At 39.3% G+C, this 18526-nt stretch overlaps 1 protein-coding gene across 2 annotated transcripts in view; it reads right to left on the bottom strand.

The window, feature by feature from the left end:
* Nucleotides 1-18526, bottom strand: part of Acaca (acetyl-CoA carboxylase alpha) — a 243975-nt gene that overhangs the window by 202478 nt on the left and 22971 nt on the right. For both annotated transcript variants that reach the window (XM_013013338.1, XM_013013339.1), the window contains exon 4: nt 162-294. In XM_013013338.1, coding sequence (XP_012868792.1) covers nt 162-294 — 133 coding nt within the window. The remainder of the gene's footprint in view (nt 1-161; nt 295-18526) is intronic.

Raw genomic sequence — 18526 nt, 5'->3', positions numbered from 1 at the left:
TGTGCTTCAGAAAACAGTAAAATTATATTCAGATGCTAGGAACATAAAGAACAATTTTGAATAAAAAGACAGCCTCTGAAAATCTAAATATCATTTTGGAAAAAATCTAACATTAAATTTCATATACTTTTGATTAAATAGGTCAGCAAGTTATAACTTACTTTCTCTATTACTTTATTTCCTCCAAAACGAGTAACAAATTCTGCTGGTGAAGCCACAGTGAAATCTCGCTGTGAGTCTATTTTCTTTCGGTCTCGACCTTGTTTTACAAGGTGTAAGCCAGACATGCTGGACCTATAAAAATAGAGAAAACATGAAAATACATACATAGGATTTTGTCACATTACCCCCAGTTTCTAGAAACCTGATTTCATTACTATACTCATAACAATACTTCCAGGCAGACTTTTGGGTTTACATGCTGGCAGAGCACACACTTTTCAAATAGAAGAAAGAAAACAAATTTAAGGGCTAAAAAAAATCTAAGCTCCTGAATAACAACAACAAATCAAGGTTTGTCAACAGATGCTATCACAAATTAGGAAATGTGATATGGTAAAAATAATAGACTCAGAGATGGTGAATGGCAAGCTGTTCTGGATCATGACTATGGCATACAGATGACCATCATCTCTGTATCTCTACCATTCACTTTCATCTGAGCTAAAACTCCACACTTGCTATTATTACCTATGAAGTACTTGACTTAGATATGTTTACTTTGATATCAAAATCAGCAACTAAAATCAAATTCTTCGGAAACATATTGTATTTTGTCCGTTTTTAAGACAGCTCACTCTAGACACCAATGGCATACACCTATAATCTTAGCTACTCAGGAGTCTGAAATCTGAAGATGGCAGCCAGGCCAACAAATCTAAGAGTTTTTTTGTTGGTTTTTTTTTTGGTTGGTCATGGGGCCTGCACTCTGGGCCTGAGCGCTGTCCCTCAGCTCTTCAGCTCAAGGCTAGCACTCTACCACTTGAGCCACAGCACCACTTCCACCTTTTCCTGCTTATGTGGTGCTGAGGAATCGAACCCAGGGCCTCATGCATGCAAAGCAAGCACTCTACCACTGAGCCACCTTCCCAGCCTCTCTAAGAGATTCTTTTTTTTTTTTTTGGTCCAGTTGTGGAGCCTGAACTCTGGGCCTGAGCACTGTCCCTCAGCTCTTCTGCTCAAGGCTAGTGCCCTACCACTTGAGCCACAGCGCCACTTCCGGCTTTTTTCTTTTTGCTTATGTGGTGCTGAGGAATTGAACCCAGGGCCTCAGGCATGCAAAGCAAGCGCTCTACCACTGAGCCACCTTCCCAGCCCCTCTAAGAGATTCTTATCTCCAATTAACCAGCAAAAAACTAGAACCTACAAAAAGCCAGAGGTATGGCTTAAATAAAAAGTCTTGAGTAAAAAATGCCTAGCATGAGTGCAAGACCTGAAGTTAAAGCTCCAGGCCTGACACAAGAGAAAAACAAAAAAACATAGCCTCACTTTTTTTTTTAACTTTACAGAGATACTCTATCTCTGAAATTGGTATGTGTTTATACATATATCTTACTTTGAGGCCTTATTTAATTGGTAGTGCTGTTTTCCAAATGGCACACAAAATAATGATACTTGTAATAAAATAGTAGCAGAGGCAGAACAAGCTTTCATTTAAATTCCAAATGTGTGCATTTAATAACTCCAGTGATTCTGACAAACAATTTAACTTTGCTCAGCTTGTTTTCTCTTTATAAAATATGCATAATATTTACTGTTCCAGTTATTTAGATATTTTCCTCAACTGCAGGCCTGCCCTTAGATACTCTACTCTGTGTCACTATGGCTAAGACACTTTTAATAGTTCTCTCCTGGTCAGTTCTGTAAATGAGAAGTTAGAAAGGAAAAAAGATTGTTAACCAGCTTGTTATTGACATTGCTTCAAGGGCAACAGAGAGTTAACTGCAGCCTAACAATTCTTTTAGCAGTCACAAGAAAAGCCTTAAAACTATCAGTAACAGGTCAGACAGCCAAGGAAAAACATCCTTGTATCACTTTATTACTGTCTGGACCATGTTGCTGGGTCTATGCATCACCTGGATAGATTTCTTCCTTAGGAATCTGAGCACCAGCTACTCAAAGCTTTTCCTGGTAAGACTATTTGTTTTCTCAGGCCCAGTTAGCTTTCTAAAGCTAACTCAAAGTAAACTCAGTATCCCTTTTTGCTCTTTCATCCTTCTAATATCTAAGTAACCAATTCTCACTGCTGAATGCATTGTTTGTAATTCTTAATGCAGTTTAACCTTCTCATACCCAGACTTTACTAATAGACTGTATGAAGAACAGTATTCTGATGATTATTGTCAATTGGATATAAACTGTTTTAGACCAGGTGCCAGCATGCTCACACCTGTAATCCTAGCTACTCATGAGGCTAAGACCTGAGGATCACAATTTGAAGCTAGCCCAGGCAGGAAAGCCCATGACTTTGATCTCCAATCAACTACCAAAAAAGCCAGAAGTGGAACTGTGGCTCAAGTGAACACTAGCTTTGAGCATTTTAAAAGCTCAAAGACAATGCCCAAGCTCTGAGTTCAAGCCCCAGGACCAGCACAAAACACACACACAAAGACAAGACACACACACACACACACACACCTTCAGTTGTACATTGGTTTAAAGACAATTGCTTTGCCAGACATCAGTGGCTCACACCTGTAATTCTAGCTACTCAGGAGGCTGAGATCCGAGGTTGGAAGTTCAAAGCTAGCCCAAGCAGGAATGACCAAGCAGAAGTGGCACTGTGTCTCAAGTGGTAGAGTGCTCACCTTGAGCTCAAGAGCTGAAGGACCCAGGCCCAGAGTTCAAGCCCCATTACTGACAAAAAAAAAAAAAAGACAAATGCTTCTTCCTGTACACATTTGTTTTCTTCCTTTCCTACAATCTAATTCTGCAACTATATGTTTTCAAAGTAAAAAACTGATTATAATTTTCTTGCAAAGAAAATATAGTCTAGAGGGTTTAAAAAGAAATTCTACTGGGCTGGAAAGGTGGCTCAGTGGTAGAGCACTTGCCTTGCATGCCAGAGGCCCTGGGTTCGATTCCTCAGCACCACATAAGCAAAAAGAAAAAAGCCAGAAGTGGCGCTGTGGCTCAAGTGGTAGAGTGCTAGCCTTGAGCTGAAGAGCTGAGAGACAGCGCCCAGGCCCAGAGTTCAAGCTCCATGACTGGACCCAAAAAAAAAAAAAATTCTACTGAATCTTCAAGAGGAGTCATCTTCCAAATTTCCAGACAACAGAAAAAGTATGAGACAGACCAAAACAAACAAAGGTGGTACATGAAAGAAAAATTCAGGTCCATTTGGACTCATGACTATAGGTGCAAAAACAAAATATTTGAAATAGATATTAGTGCAGAGATGGGCAAAGTATTTTTTTAGAAAAATTACTTCATGATGGTCAAGTCAAATTTATTCTAAGGTATTCAAGGACGGTTTGATTTCAGAAAATCTATAGATTAAAAAACTAAGAGAACCTAGAAAGTGAAATAAAATTTTAAAAAAAGTCATAAAGATCAAAGAGGAAGAAACAGAACTGTCGTTTGGGGATGGTATTGTTATTTACAAATTTTATAGATAATTATCAGAAACAATAAGAAACCTTAATGGAGTTTTTTTAAAAGAATGGGTTTTGTTACTATATTCTCACAACATAGAGCATTTCTGTAACTACATGTGTAATAATTTTCCCCCTACACCAAGTAATTCTATAGCCCAAATAGGGTGTTCTTCAATTCAATTCCAAAACTATCTACCTGGATATAGCAGCAGATCCACAGGCTAAGGAATCAGTCCCTAAGATTTCATCTCTCTTCAAGATGCCAAGTCTCAGGTCATTACCTGTACTTCTGACCTATCAGTAATAAATTAGGGTTCTTAAAATTTCTTGTTGTGTTGTATTAATTTGCTAGAGCATCTCACAGGACTCAGAGCAACATTTTACTTTTATCCACATTTATTCACTTAATATAAAGAATATTACAAAAGATACAAACTGAGAAATGAAGGAAAACAAGGCATGGGGGCAAGGTATGTGGGAGGGACACAGAGGTCTCATACCTTCTTCAGTTATACCATCCTCCAGGAAACTCCACATAATCAAAGCTCTGAAGCTCTCTGAAGACCACAGTTCAGAAATCATTTGCAGAGGCTTCATTATGTGGGCATAACTAATTATATCATTGGTGATCCACTCAACCTTTAGGTCCTCTCCCCTCCCTGGAGGTCAGGTGTTGAGACAGAAAGTTCCAACCTTCTAATCATAGGGAGGTTTCCATGGCAACCAGCCCCATCTTGAGGTTATCCGGGAATCTAGTTCCCAGCCACTAATCTTTCTATTAACATACATACCAAAGGCATTTCTCACTTAAAAATATTCCAAGGGCCTAGGAGATATATGCTAGAGAAATGCGTAAGACCACAATAGCACAAATGTCTAAACATAAAATCAATACACAAAAAGTTCACAAAACACCAGGCACCTGTTGGCTCACACCTATAATCCTAACTACTCAAGAGACTGAGATCTGAGGATCACGCGGTTCAAAGCCAACCTAGACAAGAAAGTTTGTGAGACTCTTATCTCCAATTAACCACAAGAAAACCGGAAGTGGCACTGTGGCTCAGTGGTAGAGTGCTTGCCTTGAGCAGAAGAGCTCAAGGACAGAGCCCAGGCCCAGAGTTTAAGTCCCACAACAACAACAAAAAAGTTCACAAAATTAAATACAAATTAGGGGCTGGGAAGGTGGCTCAGTGGTAGAGGACTTGCCTTGTATGCCTGAAGCCCTGGGTTTGATTCCTTACCACATGAGCAAAAAGAAAAAAGCCAGAAGTGGTGCTGTGGCTCAAGTAGTAGAGTGCTAGCCTTGAGCTGAAGAGCTGAGGGACAGCGCCCAGGCCCAGAGTTCAGGCCCCACGACCGGACCCAAAAAAATAAGCTACTAGGTTATCAGATGACATGGAAAAACAATGTAAAAGATACCTCTAGAAGGCTACAATATGACCACAGAGATTAAAATGAGATTTACATAAATATATTTAAACAGAAGTAGCAAATGTAATTCCCTAATTTTAAAACTGCTTCTTCCCTCACCAACTGTAACCCAACTTCTTCCAATAAATAGCAACAATTTTGTGTTGAATGAAATTTGAAAAATACCAGAGGAAGAAAGCAGGAGTGAGAGAGACTGAACAAGTACAAAGGCACAACTGGTAGGAGTAATTTCTAGTGACCAATTGTATAGTAACTCTGATCCTCGGATCTCAGCCTCCTGAGTTTCTAGGATTATAGGTAGGAGCCCCAAGTACATAGCCTGCCCTCCCTCCCTCCCTCTCTCCCTCCCTTCCTCCCTCCCTCCCTCCCTTCCTTCCTTCCTTCCTTCGATATAGAGATTGAACTTAGTGCCTTATGCTTACAGTGCAGTCACTCTCCCATTGAACTAAATTCTGACCTCTCTTTTAAAAAGTTTTATTTTTATTATATTTATATGTATCTGGAAACTATGTGTATTTTAAATTTTATAATACTTTTATAATCTCTAATCTGTATTTAATTTTTTTTGTATAAGTACCACTCACAGGAGGATAGTAAGAAGGAATTGTGCAGAAACTAGTAGTGGCTTTTCCTACTAGACTTAATTAGATACAGAACAAAGGCTATGGCTGGCAATCAGTGTTTCAGCTTGCTAATAAATATCACTGAATTCACTAACCTGCCAAGACAGTGACACTTCATGCTACTTAGTCTGCTAAAATTTTCCTCATCCTTTTCTATCAAAGTATTTAATTATTCTGTACCTGGATTAAAATTGAGAAGAATCTTAAAGAAAATGAGCTCTACAAGTAGACTGATTTGTCCAAAATTATAAAGGAAGTCTGTGATACAAACAGCAAACAGACTTTTCTAGGTATCATTTCAGTGTTGTGCCAACTGTACCAGGCATCATCTATGATGATAACAAACAACAATGGTCTGGAAAAAGTGTCATGGGATAATTTTTTTCATTGTTATTATAAAGATGATGTACAGAGGTAATGAGTACATTTCTTTTATTTTTGTCAGTCATAGGGCTTGAATTGAACTTAGGGTCTGGGAATATATTTCTTTTTGAACAATGTCACCACTTCCCTCACTCTCTCCCAGTTTTTCCGATTCATTCCCACCCACAAGTTATATAGTTCATTTTCAACATAGTATCTAGGGAGTACCACTCAAATATAGCTGTTTTATATGAATAGCTTGGTGAAATTTTTTGGAAGCAGCAAGATTGGTGGCATTATGGTTTTAACTAAAAGCTTTGTACTTGCTAGGCAGATGCTCTACCACTTAAGCCATGCCTCCAGCCCTTTTTTTGTGCTGTCCCTGGGGCATGAACTCTGGGCCCGGACATTGTGTTGTCTCTGAACTTTGTGCTCAAGGCTAGCACTCTACCATTTAAGCCACAGCCCTTTTGTGTTTTAGCTATTTTTCAGGTAATATTTTAATTTTTGCTTCTGTAGACTCAGACTGTGATCCTTTCAGTTGCAGCCTTCTGCTTAGCTGGGATTACATTTGTGTGCCATTATGCCCAGCTTATTGAGATGATGAGATCTTGCTTTTTTTTTTTCTTGCTAACTTCTTGTATGGCATGGTCTCCAATCATAATCCTCCTGATTCCCACCTCCTAAGTGGCTGGGATTACGGATATAAGCCACTTCTCTGCTAAAAATCATACTTTTTATACATGATTTTGACATATGTATCTAATTATTATCAACTGTCTCACAAGCGAGATTAAGATATAGAAGATTTCTATCATCCCTATGCTCCTTTGCAGTCATTTTTCTTACCCAAGTACTGATCAACTTTCTATGCTGTAGATTAGTTACCTTTGCTTTGAAATCTCTCTTTCCCACTCTCTCCCTGTTTCCTCCCGCCTCCCCCCCCACACACACACACACGGTATATTTGCTTTTATTTTTATTTTTGTTCCAGTCCTGGGGCCTAACTCAGGGCCTGGGCTCTGTCCTTATCTTCTTTTGCTCAAGGCTAGCACTCTACCATCTGAGCCACAGTGCCACTTCCAGCTTTTTCTGAGTAGTTCATTAGAGATAAGGGTCTCATGGACTTTGCTGCCCGAGCTGCCTTTGAACTACAATCTTCAGATCTCATCCTCCTGAGTAACTAGGATTACAGGCGTGAGCCAGCAGCGCTGACAGTATATGCGCTTTTATATTAATTTTCTTTATCTGAGTGTGATAGTATGTCATTACTAAGTTGAAGCATTAATAATGACCACAGACTTGGGAGCTGAAAAAAAACAAGTACATGGTAAATAATGCAAGAAAATTAGTTGAAGAAAGTTAATTGTGGGTTTAGAAAAACTGGATCCCAAAAGGGAAGGGGTGAGTTATGTAACTATAACCCCTCTATATATAATCTTTGTAGTAGCAATATTAAAAAAAAAACAGGTATATTTGATTGCTTGTGAATTGTAACTCAACACAGTTGACCTTTAAATTTTTCTGTCAGCTGTGGTTCATACCTGTAATCCTAGCTACTTGGGAGGCTGAGATTTGAGGAAAGTCTATTGAGACTTTTTTTTGGGGGGGGGTCCGGTCGTGGGGCCTGAACTCTGGGCCTGGGCGCTGTCCCTCAGCTCTTCAGCTCAAGGCTAGCGCTCTACCACTTGAGCCATAGCGCCACTTCTGGCTTTTTTCTTTTTGCTTATGTGGTGCTGGGGAATCGAACCCAGGGCCTCATGCATGCAAGGCAAGCGCTCTACCACTGAGCCACCTTCCCAGCCCCTCTATTGAGACTTTTATCTCCAATTAACCACCAAATAGCCAGAAATGGAGGTGTAGCTCAAGTGCTACAGTGCTAGCCTTAAGCTCAAAAGTTCAAGGCTAGCACCCAGGTCCTAAGTTAAAGCCCCAGGACAGGATTAAAAAAAAAAATCATTATATCAACCATGCACTAGGGATTCACTCCTATAATCCTACCTACTCAAAAGCCTGACATATAAGGATCCATCCATGGTTCAAAACCAGACCAGACAGGAAAGTCTGTGAAACTCTTACCTCCAATTAACCAGTAAAAAGACAGAAGTTGAGGTGTAGCTCAAGTGGTAGAACACCAGCCTCAAGCAAAATAGCCAAGCTTAAAGCGCAATACTTGCACACACGAACACATGTGTAAACACATGCACAGTGGTGGGTACATCAGTGGTGTTTTTCTTTCATAGTTTTGCCTAATTTCAGTTAATTTTCAGGAAATTTTGTTCAAAATAAAGATTTCAGATTACAATCCCAGCAAGCATAAGAACAAAAGATAATGGAGGGACCCTTAATTAATGCCTTCCAACAAGTCTTTCATGGCAATACTCTCCTGGAAAGTTAGAGATTTGTAAGAAGCCAAAAAGCCCCAACTCATTTCCTCCGGATTTCTAACAAAATAAAAGTTCCTAGGATAAGAGAGTTGGGCATCCTCAACAACTCCAGTCTGGCTCTATGCCAAGACAATTATTGCAGGCACCTTTTCTGGCCTCAGAGACTATTCAAGGGTTTTTAGCAAAACTAGCTTCTACAGGATGCTACACAGAATAAAGAACAATTATCCATCCTTCACAATAGCTGAGAAAACTTCACTCTTCAAATGACAGCCAAACCCGGTGGGTAAAGTTGACACAGACCCAAGTACCATAACAAACTAATAGCATAGCAAGGTCCACTTATTTGCAATGTACTTATACTAACACACATATGCTCACATATCTTTCATTCAAATTCTGAATGTAAAATAAATCATTTAGAAATTGGGAAGCAAAAAAATAATTCAGGAGCAAATATACTCATTTTTATTCATTTCCTTAAGCTATTTTAAAGGCATTCATTTTCATAGATACAAACTAAAAATCCATCAAATTTCCCATAAATTCTAGGGTTTAGCTGTCAAGTGTCTTCCTGAAGATATACGTTGCCTAAAACTTACCTTTGAAGCATGTAATAGCTCATCTCCTTATATTCCTAAGCAGAACCCTTCATATCAAGATGTCAAATGATGGAAGCTTTTTTTTTAGATGTTGTCCTGGTAAACACAAGCCGCAGTCCCTCCTCCTGTTGCAGCTGCTTAAAACCCAAGAGGACAAGAGATACTATGCCATCATCTATTTCTTGGCACCTTCTTCAGTCAGCCTGACAGCCTCAAACTACAGGCTTTTGTCTACTTTGTCCTCAATTTCTATATTCCCCATCTTTTCTCTTTTTTTTTTTTTGCATTTCACCCTATACATAGGTCACATACAGAGTTAGTTGATTTCCAAAGAGAATCTTGAGGTGGGGAGGTGGGCGGAACAAAAAACCTTGGGTAACTAGAAAACAGCAGCTCTGTTTCAGCGGCAACAAACATGTTTCATTGTCACTTTCTCCTGACAATCAGCAGAGAAAAGCTCCAGTGCCCTTTCTGGCTGCCAGGAGCACCTGACAGGGAGGGCCCAGGATAAAAAGAAGGCAAAGTTTACCAGGACAAGTAAGCTAAGAAAATAATTAGGTCATGAAATCCGGAGGGAGGAGGATAGCACAGCCTAAGTAGGTAGTTTCTCAGACCCACAAAGCAAGTAGTATCGATTATTATTCTCCAAGAGGAGTATGTAAGGTGAGGAAGCATGTCACAACTAGGAAACTCTGAAAAGTGGGAACCATAATTCTAATTTTCAGTCCTTCTATCTTTACATCTGTTCAGGATAAAATCTGTCAAATAGAAAGCACTGGAGCCTTTATCTGGACAGTTACAGTTGCCATGGATATAGCTCAATTTTACACACTACAACTATCTACAAATGGAGAATCTCTCTAAAAGGTAACCAAATCTCTGCCTTGGTTATAAAGTTAAAATATTCAAAAAGCAAATAAATCCTTAATGTAGAATAAAGGAGTCCAATATCAGAAAAATATACAAAAGAGGCAAACTCAATAATCAAGTTTATTTCCTTTCACCAACAGAATCTTTCTGAGATAATCAAAAACTAATACAACCACCCGCCCAGATCCAAAAGCAAAGCTTTCTGCAGCCCATAATCCTTCTGTAAAAATAGAAGAAATTTAAAAACAAACCATAAAACACAGTCACATCTCTAAATTTAAAGCATTTTCATTTTAATATATCATGAAAAGTGTGTCCAAGGTATAAATATACCTGACACAAAATCCAACGGAAGCCCACACAATACCAGCATTGTAATTTGTCAAGTATCAAGGGTGATGCAGCAGTTTATCCAGTAGACAGTAATGCATTCACTGGCTTGACTGCACTGCAGACTGAGCAGACTGCATTGTGACCATATGTCTAAATCAACTGACCATATGTACAAAGGTTTCTCTGTGGCATCTACATTCTGTTACACTGAGCTATGCCTACCCTTGCAACAATGCCACCTGGTCTTAATAACTATAGCTTCACAACAGGTATTGGAATCAAGTAGTATTAATTCTTCCAACTTTCCTTTTTCAATATTATTTGGGTTATTCTGGTACTTTGGGTTTTCACATAAATTTTAGGGTAAGCTTGTCAGATTCTAGAAAGGAAAGAAGAAAAAACGCTTGATGGGATTCCCCCCCACAACCCCCATCTTGGCAACAACCCCAACCACACCCCCACCCCCACCCCCTAGGGCTTGAACTCAGGGCCTAGGCACTGTCCCTGAGCTCTTTTTGTTCAAGATCAGTGCTCTACCACTTTGAGCTCACAGCTCCACTTCCAGTTTCTGGTGGTTAACTGAAGATAAGTCTCACGGACTTTCATGCCCCAGCTGACTTTGAACTGTGATCCTCGTATCTCAGATGCCTGAGTAGCTAGAAATACAGGCATGAGTTCCAGCACCCAGTGGGATTTTATTTATTTTGTCCAATCCTGGGGCTTGAACTCAGAGTCTACACACTGTCCCTGAGCTTCCTTTGCTCAAGTCTAGCACTCTACCACTTGAACCACAGTGCTACTTCTGGCCTTTTCTGTTTATGTGGTACTGAGGAATTGAACCCAGGGCTTTGTGCATGCTAGGCAAGTACTCTACCACTAAGCCACATTCCCACCCCCGGGGATTTTTTATATAGACTAAATTTATGTATAATTTTAGGGAGAGCTGCCATCTTGGCAATACTGAGTCTTCCAATCCATAAATATGAATATTTTCCATTTATTTAGATCTTTGATTTCTGTTGGCAATGTTCTATAGTGTTAAACACAACTTTTGAACCTTTTTGGTTAAAATTTTCTTATTATTTTAGATGCTACTATGAATAAAATCAATTCCCAATTTCATTTTTTGATTGCTCATTTTTAGCTAGCACAGAATAGCATAAGAAGATACTGATCTTGAAGCCTGTGACCTTGATAACAATATCCTTTGAAACTTTTGTTAACCCAGTACCAATGGCTCAGGACTGTAATCCTACTTAATTAGAAGGCTGAGATCTGAGGATCCTGGTTCAAAGCCAGCCTCAGCAGGAAAGTCCATGAGGCTCTTACCTTCAATTAACCACCAAAAAGCTGGAAGTAAAGCACAGCATCAGTGGCTCATGCTTGCAATACTACTCAGGAGACTAAGATCTGAGGATCGTGGATCAAAGCCAATGTGGCAGGAAAGTCCATAAGATCATCAATTAACTACCAAAAAGCCAGAAATGGTGCTGTGACTCAAAGTGGTAAAGCATTAGCCTTGAGCACTAAAGCTCAGGGACAGTGCCTAGGCCCTGATTCAAGCCCTAGGACCAGCACACACATTAAGAAAAAATATGGGGGCTGGGAAGGTGGCTTAGTGGAAGAGTGCTTGCCTTGCATGCATGAGGCCCTGGGTTCGGTTCCTCAGCACCACATAAGCAGAAAAAGCCAGAAGTGGCGCTGTGGCTCAAGTGGTAGAGCACTAGCCTTGAGCTAAAGAACTGAGGGACGGTGCCCAGGCCCAGAGTTCAGGCCCCACGACTCACCAAGAAAAAAAAGAAAATCAGGGATAAAATAAAAAAACATGGAAGGGGCTGGGAAGGTGGCTCAGTGGTAGAGTGCTTGCCTTGCATGCACGAAGCCCTGGGTTCAATTCCTCAGTACCACATAAAAGAAAAAAGCCGGAAGTGGCGCTGTGGCTCAAGTGGTAGAGCGCTAGCCTTGAGCTGAAGAGCTGAGTGAGGGACAGTGCCCAGGCCCAGAGTTCAGACCCCACGACTGGACCCAAAAAAAAAAAAAATGGAAATAGAGGTGTGGTTCAAGTAGTAGGGTGCCTTGAGCATAAAAGTTAAGGGAGATAGGTGCCTGTAATCCTAGCTACTCAGGAGGTTAAGATGTGAGGATTGTGGTTTGAAGCCAGCTTGGACAGAAGAGTCCCAGTGAGACTCTTATGTCCAATTAATCACTCAAAAACTGGAAGTGCCTAGTGGGGCTCAAAGTGAGTAAAAGAGCTCATGGATAGTGCTTAGGCCCTGAGTTCAAGCCTCACAACTCATTATTTATAGATAGATAGATAGATAGATAGATAGATAGATAGATAGATAGATAGATAGATAGATAGATAGGTAGATAGATAGGTAGATAGATAGGTAGATAGAGTAAAAGGTCAAGGTGCTAAGTTCAAGGGAACCATACTGGTAAAAAAAGAGAAAGAGAGACTATTGAGTTGGATGAATTCCAGATCTGGGCAACATCACCTAGCAGGTAGGAAAAAAACTGAGATATAAGACCTGCTCCCTTTTAAAACTACCAAAAAAAACTCTAAAATTAAATTTTAGAAGATTTTTAGTAATATGAAAAAATATTAAATGAATATAAGGAAGAAACGTGGCTAGAAGTATAGCTTAGTAGCAGAATTGTTGCCTAGCATGTACAAGTCCCTGAAGTCGTTTCTCAGAAGAATTTTCAAAAGAAAAAAACACATACACACTGTGAAAAACTAAATTCTGTATTCATTAGGATACATTTTAATGAAATTCATTGGTAAGGAATAAAACACAATGAAAGAGAAAAATAAAATAGTGGTTATGGCCAGGCCCAGATGGCTCACGCCAGTAATCCTAGCTACTCAGGAGGCTTAGATCTGAGGATCGCAGTTCAAAGCCAAACTGGGCAGGAAAGTCCGTGAGACTCTTATCCCCAATAAAACCACTGGAAAACTGAAGTGGCACTGTGGCTCAAGCAGTAGAACTCTGGCCTTGAACTGAAGAGCTGAAGGATAGCACCCATGCCCAGAGTTCAAGCCCCACAACCAACCAAAAAAACAGTGGTTATCACTGAATGATTGCATTATTTCCATTACTATAATTGCTGAATTTCTAACTTTCGTAAAATGAGCACAGATTACTTGTAATAATTCTTAAAATACAAAAATATAAAGTGGTAAGTGCAAACTTTATTTGTAAATTTATGCTAATAAAAGTGTAATCAGCCAGGTGCCGGTGGCTCACACCTGTAATCCTAGCTACTCAGAAAGCTGAGATCTGAGGATCATGGTTCAAAGCCAGCCCGGGCAGGAAACTCTGTGCGTGAGACTCTTATCTCCAATAAACCACTAGAAAACTGGAAGTGGTGTTGTGGCTCAAGTGGTAGAGTGTTCGCCTTGAGCTGAAGAGTGCAGAGACAGTGCCCAAGCCCAGTGTTCAAGCCTCACGACCGACAAAAAAAATAAAATAAAATAAAATAAAGAGTATAATCTAGAAGTAAACTTGAATAAATTATACTGTCAAGTAGTTGTCCTGATCGCTACTTACAACATTCATAATTATATTTCCATAGTCAGCTAAGGTTACAAAATAATCCCGACACTGAAACATACAGATGAATATAGACAGCTTCTGTTTTCTGAATGTGAAGAAGGGAAGTGTGGGAGATAGAGGGAGCAAACTATTGTCCTCAACAAAAGAGTTCCAAATTACAGATCTCATAATGATCTGGACTATCTACTCATCAGTAAGGCACCACAGTTAAGTGGGAATGTCAAGGAGAAGTAGGGTTGGGGCTGGGAAGGTGGCTCAGTGGTAGAGCGCTTGCCTTGCATGCCTGAGGCCATGAGTTTGATTCCTCAGCACCACATAAGCAAAAAGAAAAAAGCTGGAAATGGCACTGTGGCTCAAGTGGTAGAGCACTAGCCTTGAGCTGAAGAGCTGAGGGACAGTGCCCAGGCCCAGAGTTCAGGTCCCACGACTGGACCAAAAAAAAAAAAAAAAAGGAGAAGTAGGGCTCTGGTGGATCATGCCTATAATCCTACTCAAGAAGCTGAGATCTGAGGACTGCAGTTCAAAGACAGCCCAGGCAGGAAAAGTCTGTGAAACTCCTATCTCCTATTAACCACCAGAAAAACTGGAAACAGCGCTGCAGTGGTAGAGAGCTGGCCTTGAACAAAAGAATTTAGGAATAGCACCCAGACGCTGAGTTGTCACTAAGTCCGACAACTGACCAAAAACAAAGTAACAACACACCACCATCATTAATGTAATGCCAAATTGTTGTGTAATACTACTGTACCTTTAAAGTGTAGAATGTTTAAATCTTCTTTATTTTTTCCTTCCATTTCTCTCTATGCTGCCAAATCATTAGTAATCCCATTTTTATTTTCATGATTTTCTACCTCACAAATCTTACACAAGTCACTAGTTATTATCACAAAAATTATGTGGAAATAATATACTAGATTAAAAGATTTAAGAGACACAATATTCAACCTGTGTACTTGGATGGAGTGCATACTTATTTAACCAAAACTTGTAAATAAATTGGAAAAAATTTGAATGGTATGTACATTAAATGGTTGAAAATCTGAAACAGAAAGATGTAGATTTTTTTACACAAAAACATAAACAACAACAGATCATGCCCAACACTAGTAGCTCACACTTCTTCTGATCCTAGCTACTCAGAAAGAATCAGAAGAACTGAGGTTCAAAGCTAGTACGACAAAAAGTTTTTGAGATTCCCATCTCAACCAATAGCTGGGTGTATTGGTACATACCTGGAATCTCAGCTACTCAGGAGGCTGAAATCCAGAGAATCAAGAGATCCATGACTCCAAGTCAGAGTAGGCAAAAAAGATCAAGTCCCTATCTTAACAGAAAACATGAGCATGGTAGATCACACTTACACATGAAGTATAAATAGGAGAATCGCTATACAAGCTTTCCCAGGGAAAATTGAGTTCTGATCTCAAAAATAACCCAAATAAAAAGGGCTAGAAGCATGGCTTTAGCAGAAAACCTGTCTACCAAATTCTAGCCCCCGAGTTCAAGCCTCAGTATATACAATCTGACCTCATTTCCTGGGGGGGAGGGGAGGAGGACAGGGGAGGAGGGAGAAGGGATAGATGGGTGGTGGGTGGTTGGGTGTGTGGGTGTGTGTATAGTGAAAGAAACCAAAAGACTAAATGCTGGGAAAACAATAATCTCTGAGCCAGGCACCAGTAGCTCATGCCTGTAATCCTGCTACTCAGGAGGCTGAGATATGAAGATCACAGTTCAAAGCCAGCCCGGGCAGGAAAGTCAATGAGACTCTTATCTCTAATAAACTACCAGAAAAGCAGAAGTGGAGCTGTGGATCAAGTGGTAGAGCACTTGCCTTGAGCTCAAGAACTGAGGGACAGCACCCAGGCCCAGAATTCAAGCCCACAACCAACAAAAATAAATAAATAAATAATAATTCTTAGTGGTAGATTGTTTATTTTTTGCCATTACTAGGATATGAACTCAGGGCCTTGTACTAGCTACACACACTAGCTTCAGTGAGCTGGCTCATGTTTTGTTTGTGGTTTATTGCTTCTTAAATCATTATCTTTAAGATATTTTCTAAATTCTATGCTTCCTTAATAAGGCTGACATTAAATTAGACAACTGCTCATAGAGAACTGAAACCTATCTACTACACTCAGGGTTCCCATTTGGTGTGTGGTAGACATTATGAGCTCTGACTAGACTCAATATCTATGACATATTATTTAACACATGACTTCAGTTTACCATCCAATAACTATGAGTAAGCCAGGGGCCAGTGGCTCACACTTATAATCCTAGCTATAATCCTGAGAGCTAAGAATCTCAGTTTGAAGCCAGCCCAGGAAGGAAAAGTCCATGAGATTCTTATCTCCAATAAACTACTCAGAAAAGGACAGAAGTGACACTGTGGCTCAAGTGGTAGCCTTGAGCTGAAGAGCTAAGAGTCAACACCCAGGCCCAGAGTTCAAGACCCAGAACTGACAAAACAAAACAAAAAAATATGGGTAATAGTAATGACTGTTAGTTCCGAAAGATAATATGGACTAGGGATATAACTCAACATTAAAACACATACAAATATGAGGCCTGGGTTTAATCACTTGTACAGGAGTGGGGAGGGGAAAGGGTAAATGGAAGAAAAAAGAGGAAGAAGGAAATAAAAAAGGGTGGAGAGAGAAAAAAGGAAAAGAGGTACAAGGTAAGAAGAATTTAAGGAAGTAGGGAGGAAAATAGGGTAGACTATGCCAGCAAAAAAACAGGCATTATCTCTCACTATTATCTCCTGGACTTCTCTCTTACCAAAGGGAACAAAAGCTGAAAACCAATCCCAGATTTTCTTAGAATCACACTTCAACATTATTATTTCCTATGAGTCTACATGAATTTTTTTAAGTTTACCACATTGAAATATAACATCTAGAAATGGATTTCAAACTCAGTAGTTGTCCATTTGGTATCATGAGAATACTACATATAGATTATTTCTAATTACAAAAGCATTTCTATATTCTGTAGTCAGGTTTTTCTGAGGAGTAAGACATATATAGAGGTAATCTCCCATTTAGATGATAAAGTTTCAAAGATGTTTGTAAAGCACTTTTCTAATCTAGAAAAGAAAGGAATAGACTTTCCCTTCACAAAGCCCTTCCTGAGTAAAGTTGTTCTATTCTTCCAAAGCAGCAAATGTTTTGAATGAAGCTATAGAACACCTTATGCTGGATTTACCTACATACAGATACCAACAATTAAAGATTGTTCTCAGATAAAGTCTTTAAATATGCTTGGTAGGCATGAAATGTTGGCTGAGCACATATTTTAAGTTGCTATATGAGAAAATTGAAATGAAGTTTCAAATTCTATACCACAAAGTACGTGATAAAAAAAGAAATCATACTAGTCAAAGAAGTAAAAGATACAAATAGGGAGATCACTTGCTTCCAACTGAACTTCAACCAGTAACTCAGCTAGTTACAAATACTAGCTTGACAAATTTGTTTACAATCCTTAATGACTGACAGCACAGGTATACAGAATAATTTCATCTCAAGTAGCATCCCAACAGAAACAGAAATGGCAAAAGCCTAAACAGACTTCTCCATTATATGCCACAAAATCATACATCAGTAATCAAAAGTAAGATGTCTACACTGTCTTTAAGCAACCTTCTTATACTACTAGTGGATTTTAGAAATATATCAACCTAGCTAATAGACAACTCCTAGCTGATCTTATCTAAAAATAAAAAGATAAAACAAATTATCTTCTGTACGTTCTTTTCTGCCAGTATATAACTACTTTCTTAGGGCCTTATTTTCAAATATTTATACCATAAAATTTAGGAAGAGATTTATTCAATCTTTCACTGAACTCTAGAAAAGTATGACAAAAGTGATCCCCATCCCTGAAAAGTCTATTTTTTTTAATCCAGTTCAACCATCATATCACAAGACTTGTCATTTAGCACTTAATAAAACCCTATGAGAGCAGGGGAGAGGGAGAAGGGCCAATATCATATTATAATAATTACATCACATGGCATTAGATAACTAATATCTCTTAGGAATGTGCCTACTCCTTCATTTATATCACTTATTCATTCTAGAAGCTGATACTAAACCCAATCAGTTTCTATTTAACTTCAAGTTCAGAGTGAAAATAAATGTCTAAATCACCATCTTCATTTTTACAGAGAGGATAGACAATTAGTTTAAGGAAAAAAATGTAAGAATGGGCACATGCCTAACTAGTTGCAGATGTGAGAGCCAAAGTTTTTCATCTATCAAATGAATTTGATAAAATTTAAATTATTCTAAAGAACGTCTTAACTACAGGTCACCTAAGAAATGGATCAAGGGAGGACTGGAGTATAGCTCAAGTGAAAAAGTACCTGCTGGGTAAGCATAAAGCCCTGAGTTTAAACTCCAGTACAACCAAAAAGATTAAAAAAGAAAAAGTAAGCTGGGCGCCAGTGGCTCATGCCTGTAATCCTAGCTACTCAAGAGGCTGAGATCTGAGGATCACAGTTCAAAGCCAGCCCGGGCAGGAAACTCCGTGAGACTCTTATTTCCAATAAACCATTAGAAAATCGGAAGTGGTGCTATGGTTCAAGCGGTCGAGTGCTCCCTTGAGCTGAAGAGCACACAGACAGTGCCCAAGCCCAGAGTTCAAGCCCCACAACCGACAAAAGAAGGAAAGGAAAGGAAAGGAAAGGAAAGGAAAGGAAAGGAAAGGAAAGGAAAGGAAAGGAAAGGAAAGGAAAGGAAAGGAAAGGAA

The sequence above is a fragment of the Dipodomys ordii genome, unplaced genomic scaffold (assembly GCF_000151885.1).
Source record: "Dipodomys ordii isolate 6190 unplaced genomic scaffold, Dord_2.0 Scaffold19, whole genome shotgun sequence".
NCBI lineage: Eukaryota > Metazoa > Chordata > Mammalia > Rodentia > Heteromyidae > Dipodomys > Dipodomys ordii.
Note: the sequence above shows the minus strand (reverse complement) of the source record. Positions and strands in the feature narration are given on the sequence as shown.